Genomic DNA, 7,455 nt, shown 5'->3' on the forward strand with positions numbered 1-7,455 from the left:
CACGTCATTGTACTTTTTTAATATGACAAAAGACACAAGTAAATTCTAATAAAAAATAGAAAAATTGCATATGATAACATTTTAAGAATATAATATAACAATTATAGTACATTGCTTTAAAATTTTGTACAAATGGAAAAAAATTTACTTTTCCATGGTAAATTTGATATTATTCATAAACTACTCTTTAATAACTTATTTCTCTTTTTCTTTTTAATTTTCTACTTATTATTTATTTATGTTTCCACTTTTTAAGACCTTAATTATTTGTTTATTCTTATACTATAAAAATTATTTATTCGTTCTGTCTTAGTCTTAATTTTAAAATATCAATAGTACAATAATTGTAATATGAAATATAATATAATGGTTGTTGATCGGAATAATTTAACTTCATTTGTGATTTTTTTTACTTTCTTCGATGTGTATTTTGAGTTGAATCTAATTCCAAATGATTTTGTTTTATTTTTTTACATTATTATTTTGGTTTTATTTTGTCTCAGTTTCGTATATCAGTGTTGTGATATACTTTTATTATATGTATTAGTTGGTTAATATACTTACTGATTATTTTTCTCTTCAAATTTTATGCAGTTCATTAGAGTATTATTAAGTATATGAATGATGTAACTCATTGTATCATTATCAAGTATATCAACAATATATTGTTAAAAAAATATCAGTAAAGTGAATCATTATCAAGTATATGAATAGAGTTTACTAAGTGTATGTCAATAGTATATCAAATGTATAAATAAGACTTCAAGCATATCAAGTGCATTTAATCAATCAATTGTATAAGTGAAAAATACAAAATGTATTTGTAGTGTATCAAACATATATTAGTAATGTTTTGGTATCAAATGTATTAAAAAGTATCAGGTTCATCAAGTGTACCAATCAAATTTATCGGGTGTGTCAATTGGTGTATTAGGTGTATAAAAAATATATTAGTAACGAGAACATTTGTGACATTCTACCTCTTAATGTGTGAGCTGGACTTTGTTTTTGTCATTTTTGCAAATAATAAAATGTGTGTAATATGAACTGAATTATTATAACTTATTTTACTATTTTTGCAAGTGCCTCTCCAAAAGTGTAAGTTTTGTTATTTATAAATATAATTTAGATAAATATAATTTTATTTAAAAAAATGGAAATAGTAGAATGAAAGGAGATGGAAAGCGGAAGTAACATTTTGGAAATAATAATACGATAGACTAAGTCGAAAGCAGAGAGATTAAATTAAAGAAATGAATAAATATAAAAAGAAAAGGGATTAAATTTGATTGTGGAAGTAGGCGATTTGGCACACGAGAAACAGCTTGGTCTCTCCGTGTTTGGGGCGCACCCCTGGAACCTTGTTGGCGCGACAGTCTGGCCTCTTTAACCTAACACCCTTCCTTCCCTCACTTTATTACGTCCGTGCCACCCTTCTTCCTTATTTACCTTTTTACCCCTACTCCACTTAATCCCTCCAAATTATAACTCTTTACCCTAATTGTTTTAAAACCAAATTAAAATTGGTTAAAATACCATTTTGATTAATAAATTAATGGAGTATTTTCAAATACAAACAAAACAAAAAAAACTATTTACCAACTATATCAAAAGCTATCAAAATTAAAATATATAGAGAAAATAGTATTTTAACTATAATAATAATTTTGGTTTCATTGGAAGGAGAGAAAGTCATTATTTGAAGACAAATATTGTATTGTTTTTTCTTTCTTTATTTTTGTTAAATTTGAACCTTTTTAGTGTGGTTGGAATTTAGAAAAGAAAAGAGGTCTTTTCATATCCTTTGTTTTTCCAAAAGGTTAATTTAAAAGACAGATTTGTGTTTCCTTTCCCGAATTGAAAAGATGGAAATTACAATAAAGACAATTAGGAAAAGGAGAAATTTAAATTTAATGATATATCAAACACATGCTAGATCTTTTCACAAAAAAGAAAAGCATGCAAAATTCTTTTTTTTTTTAGAAAAAACTTTGTAAGCTTTTATTTTTAGGTTTTTCAAATTAAATAAAAGTTTAAATTTGGTTTTTAGTTAGTTAAAGGTACTTTTAAGTTTTAATAATGGTCCAAATCTAACTTTTAATAAATATTAAATTTATCATAGCTGTTAGTTTTTTTTTTCTTGTTATTTATTCACATTTCTATTTTAAACTTTAAAAATATTATTTTCAATAATATTTTCTTGCATTAAACTTTTGATTATTATTTAACTAATTTTGATAGAAATTAATTTTGAGAGAATGGATTTAACCGAAGTACTAGAAAAGTAAAATAGAGTGGGAAAAAAGAAAGAAAAAGAAGGGTTATTTATTATTAAAAATAGAACAAAATAAAAAAGGTTGTATTTTGGGAGAATTGAGTATTGGCATTGTCTTTTATATAAAGGAAATAGAAAAGAAGAAAAAGATTTAATAAAAAAAGGGCAAAAAAGTAATTGAGGAAGACATAAATAAGTACACCAACTTTGGGTACAACAAAAGAACAAAAAAGAGGGGAAGAAGTAAAAACAGCTGTAATGGCATATTAGTAAATAAGGGACAAAGTGAAGGGCTAAATCAAATTGAATTTAATAATTATAATAAAAAATTTATTGGAAGAGATCCAATTTTTTGCCATTCAGTTTATATTTTTTATATTTTTTCCCAACGAAGACTCTCCCAAGAAAAATCCAATCTCAGAGAGAGAAGTTGACGGCGAAATCTAGAGAGAGAAAGCTTCAAACCGGCATTAATGGCGGAAGGGAGTAGAGGAGGAGAGAGAAAGGAGAGTAGTAATCAGGAGGAAGAAGACAGCGTCAAACTCTTTGTTGGTCAAGTTCCAAAGCATATGACCGAACCTCAACTTCTCACAATGTTCCAAGAGTTTGCACTTGTGGATGAAGTCAACATCATCAGAGACAAAACCACTCGCGCCTCCAGAGGTTTTTTTTTTTTTTTTTTTTTTTTTTTTTTTTTTTAATTTTACATTTACACTCGCCTTCTCTCTGTTTATCTTTCGTTATGTTCGTTTGTGATGATTTCTGGTTTGATTCAATTTGAGTAGAGTCTAATCATCGATTGACATTGTGAACTCATGTTTTGAACCCTAATCTTTGTTGTTGTTTGTTTTGGTTACTGCATTTTTCAGGTTGCTGTTTCGTGATTTGTCCTTCGAGGCAAGAGGCGGATAAGGCGGTCAATGCTTGCCATAACAAGAAAACTTTGCCTGGGGTTAGTGGAATCTGGATTTTTAAGTTGCGAATTGTTAATCATTTTTATTTCTCTCTGTCTCTCTCTTCTCAATGTTTTGTTTTGTTTTTTATGTCTTTTCTTTTTTTCTTGTCGATAATGCTAATCAATGCAATTGATCGATGCGATAGACTTGGCCTTGTGCGTAATTGCTGTTATCAATAACCTTGAAATTCTAAAACTCTTGGCTTTTCTGTAAAAGCTGCTTTCTAGTTTCAGACTACACCACATTGTGATACATCTTATATTTTGGACTTGAAAATGAACTAATTGAGCGCTCTACAACTCTAAGATTTCACTTCCCTTTATTTAAGGAAAAATAATTATTGATTCTTTTCATTTTTTTTCTTTTACTATAATAGTTTTATTTAATTATGCTTTACGGAATCAAGCTCTTTAACTCTGAAAGATGTTATCCTTGTGATTTAGCATTGAATGCAAAGATATGACTTTGTGATGAACAAAAGGAAAGGGAGACCTTTTAGAGAAATTATTTTTACTAAATTAAGCTAGATTTGCGCATCAATGAAGTGGGATCAACTTCTGATCCGAGCATTGATTTTCTGATGTGATCGTTCTGCTTGTAACTGGCATGGTCTGCCATTGAGTGATAAAAGGCGTTTTGAAGAGACAAACAATGATGTATTCATTATGCGAGGAAGAGTATGGGTTTCCATCGAATCTATCGTTAATATCATCGATAACCATTTTAATGGTTAAAATTTGCCGAAATGATTAAAATTTTGGTGAGTTGGTTAGGAAATAATTGTAGAGTTGACTTTAGGCATTTCATGTGAAGTATATTTCTGATTCACTTTGGAGCTTCTTAATGTTTGTAAATTTATGGAATTATGGGCAATATTTAGGAAATAGTGGTAGAGTGGACTCAAATTATTTTATTTAATTTGTATGCTATTCTTGGAATTTATTTGATGAATCGTAGGTATTTTGAAGTATTAAGTCCATGCTTGCTGAGACATTCTTTTCTATTTTTCTCTTGCCCTTGCCATTGCACCGAACTGAATTTGATCTAATAATCTGTCCTAACGCTGCAATTGAATTTCGAAGGACCAAATCAGTACTCAAATATAGTTTATAGTCAATGAACCATACCTCTGATAAAATAAATGTCTTTCAATTTTTCCGTGAAATCTGTAATTAAACATTGTTCTTGTCAATGTGTGTAGTAATACCCTTCATTCTCTCTTCAATCCAGGCTTCTAGTCCGTTGCAAGTTAAATATGCAGATGGCGAGCTGGAAAGACTAGGTGTAATATCATTCCCTGCTTGAATATCTCATCTAAAAGATGGTTCCTAACATCCATCAACCTACATTGCCACTTTCTTAACGATCTTGTATTTATCTTCCTGAAAGATTAATATTTAGTTTGTATGGATAGTAATGGTTGGTTATTTCTGAAAAGAGCAGAACACAAACTCTTTATTGGAATGCTTCCGAAAAATGTATCCGAAGATGAAGTTTCTGGTCTTTTCTCTCAGTATGGAACTATAAAAGACTTGCAAATATTAAGAGGTTCACAGCAGACAAGTAAAGGTAGTTTTTGGTTTGTTTCAGCTTGATTTAGTTGAAGTTGTGAAAGATATCACACATTCAGTTGAATCTTCACCATTAGCTCCATGTGTTGCTCATGTTCAGGTTGTGCATTCTTGAAGTATGAGACGAAGGATCAAGCTGTGGCAGCACTTGAGGCAATTAACGGAAAGTGTAAAATGGAGGTAATGGAATTTTCATGATATTTCCGGAAAAAGATAGGAGGTTAATACTAAAATCATTGAAATCATAGAAAGCCTATATATTGCTGAAAATCCATATTCACGTCGTTGATATTTTGTACCTTTGTGGGCACTTCTAATATTTCCCGACATTTTAATGACATTTCAGAACAAAGATATTGTTTGCTCTTGTTATGTTGAACACTTTTCGTGGGGTTTATTATTATTATTATTATTATTATTATTTGACGGCTAAAATTCTTTTAGCTACTATAACTGGTTGGAATTTTTTTGGAAAGGATTTTTTTTATCATTATTCAAGTCAAATTCAATGTACTCAATAGTTGAGTATTCTTGCATAAGGCAACGTTATTTTAGGGCTGACATATTATGAAAATCCTAGCTTCCTGTAAGTAGGATAGTCTGTCTTAATACTCATATCTTTTACCCCGTTGAAAGTATGGAAGACTATGAATTTATACTTACAGACATAGGTTTACGGAGGCATCATGTATTTGATTATTTTTCCCCCTACCCAGGGATCCAGTGTCCCTTTGGTTGTTAAATGGGCCGACACAGAGAAGGAAAGGCAAGCTCGGAAAGCTCAGAAAGCTCAATCACAGGCCACTAATGTGCTTAATGCAGACTCCCAACATCCTTCACTGTTTGGAGCCATGCCACTGGGTTATGTTCCACCATATAACGGCTATGGTTATCAGGTCAGTGCAGGGGATTGTTCTTAGGCTTCTTCAATTTGTATGTATGTATGTGTCATGTCCAAGGATCTTTTTTCCTCTCTTTTTATTTATTGCATAGGGATCTGTGTTGTCCTTGTTATTATACTTTTGGTTAACATGCACTTCAAAAGAACGGTTTTTGTTTGAATGGTATGAATGTTATCAATCATGTACCTGATCCATGATCTTAAATGATTTTCATTTTCATGTTTACAATTGAGCATTTTTATTTTGAATCACGAAGGTAGCCAATGATAGTCTTTACTTTCTCTTTGTAGGCTCCTGGAAGTTATGGGCTTATGCAATATCACCTACCTCCAATGCAGAATCAATCTGGTTTTCCCAACATGATACCTCAATTAAACCAAGGTAATGCAATGCGTGGGATCCCACCTGACCTTGGCCCAGGTATGGCCACTAGGAATTATGCCATGCCTCCTGCAAGCTACTCTGCCTATCCTGGAGTTCCAGCTCTTCAGCATCCCATGGCGTACCCTGGAGGAATGATGAGTCCAGGGGTTGTGAGCAGTTCACCTGGTCCAGGGCCATTTACTGGTGGCAAGAACTCTCCGACGTCTAGTATGGGTAAAGGGTCTGGAGGTCAGATTGAAGGTAGATAGTTATTCCCCTTTTATCCAACTTTGATTTGCTGATTGGTTTTGAGCTTCAGGGAATTATAGTTCACGATCTTTTTTCTCTAGGTCCACCTGGTGCGAATCTTTTTATTTATCACATACCCCAAGAATTTGGAGATCGGGAGCTTGCTAACTCTTTTAGAGCATTTGGCCGAGTTTTGAGTGCTAAAGTATTTGTTGACAAAACATCTGGAGTTAGCAAATGTTTTGGTGAGCACAGTTATAATACCTTTAATGAGGGGTTGAAAATTTTTCTTGCTATTTTACACCTGCAACTTTTTGCAAAATCAAATGTTGAAGATGAAAGTGTTTTCTGTATTTTGGTATGTGTAGATGTCTAACCGTTGTTTCCTCTACAGGGTTTGTTAGTTATGATTCCGCCGAGGCTGCTCAATCTGCCATAAGTACGATGAATGGATGCCAATTAGGTGGAAAGAAATTAAAAGTCCAGCTGAAGAGAGACAACAAACAGAGTAAACCATATTGATTCGGTTAACGTTATCGAAGGCAGCAAATTTGCTACCACTTGCTGACACTGGGGGGGCCTAAATGCATGACAATCATTCCATTATCAGATATCTTGGGGTGGATTAGGGACTTTCTATGTTTAAAAATTCATTACTCCATCCTGCCTGTGATTGCATCAGATCAAATCAAAGATACTTGTAATTCATGGTTCGGCCATGCTGATGCAATTTGTAATTTATGTATTTTGGAAGATTAACATTCTTTAATTGATTCTTCCGGGACATCTGTTGATTGTAAAATACCATGTAATTATAAATGATTTCTTGATTCTTTTAGGTTTATTGATTTAGTATTGCCTAATTTGATGCTTTTTTTTTCTTCTGGTTTTCTTTCTGTTTCTTTGAAACAAAAAGTCATCTCGTGCACTTTGTTGGTTGTTGTACTGTGGGAAGTGTATCTTGCTCTTGATTATCTATATTGTTTTTCCTCCAGAATGAAGAGACCTGCTGTTGAAGATGATCAACATAGTTTCAAACAATCTGACATCCTTTTAAACGCATTGATTTAAACAGCAAAAAGTTATTTGATTTTCGTCCTTATATTTTGTTAGAAGATGGCTTTGTTGGTTTATTATTC

General features: G+C 31.9%; 1 protein-coding gene across 1 annotated transcript; it reads left to right on the top strand.

Annotated features, from left to right (window-relative positions):
• The first annotated feature begins 2,643 nt into the window (after positions 1-2,643).
• Positions 2,644-7,179, top strand: LOC101221331 (RNA-binding protein BRN1). The gene is made up of 9 exons (XM_004148836.3): positions 2,644-2,938; positions 3,145-3,227; positions 4,462-4,513; positions 4,675-4,800; positions 4,903-4,982; positions 5,519-5,698; positions 5,995-6,328; positions 6,418-6,561; positions 6,711-7,179. Exons 1-9 carry the CDS (start codon positions 2,749-2,751, stop codon positions 6,836-6,838), a joined length of 1,317 nt encoding a protein of 438 aa, XP_004148884.1. The 5' UTR covers positions 2,644-2,748; the 3' UTR covers positions 6,839-7,179.
• Positions 7,180-7,455: the final 276 nt, after the last annotated feature.

This window comes from Cucumis sativus, chromosome 7, assembly GCF_000004075.3.
Source record: "Cucumis sativus cultivar 9930 chromosome 7, Cucumber_9930_V3, whole genome shotgun sequence".
NCBI lineage: Eukaryota > Viridiplantae > Streptophyta > Magnoliopsida > Cucurbitales > Cucurbitaceae > Cucumis > Cucumis sativus.

Coding starts and splice junctions, on each gene's coding strand:
- LOC101221331 (XM_004148836.3), top strand. CDS start 2,749: ATGGCGGAAGGGAGTAGAGGAGGAGAGAGAAAGGAGAGTAGTAATCAG. Junction 6,329..6,417: donor GTCTGGAGGTCAGATTGAAG/GTAGATAGTTAT, acceptor TTTTTTCTCTAG/GTCCACCTGGTGCGAATCTT. Junction 6,562..6,710: donor TGGAGTTAGCAAATGTTTTG/GTGAGCACAGTT, acceptor TTTCCTCTACAG/GGTTTGTTAGTTATGATTCC.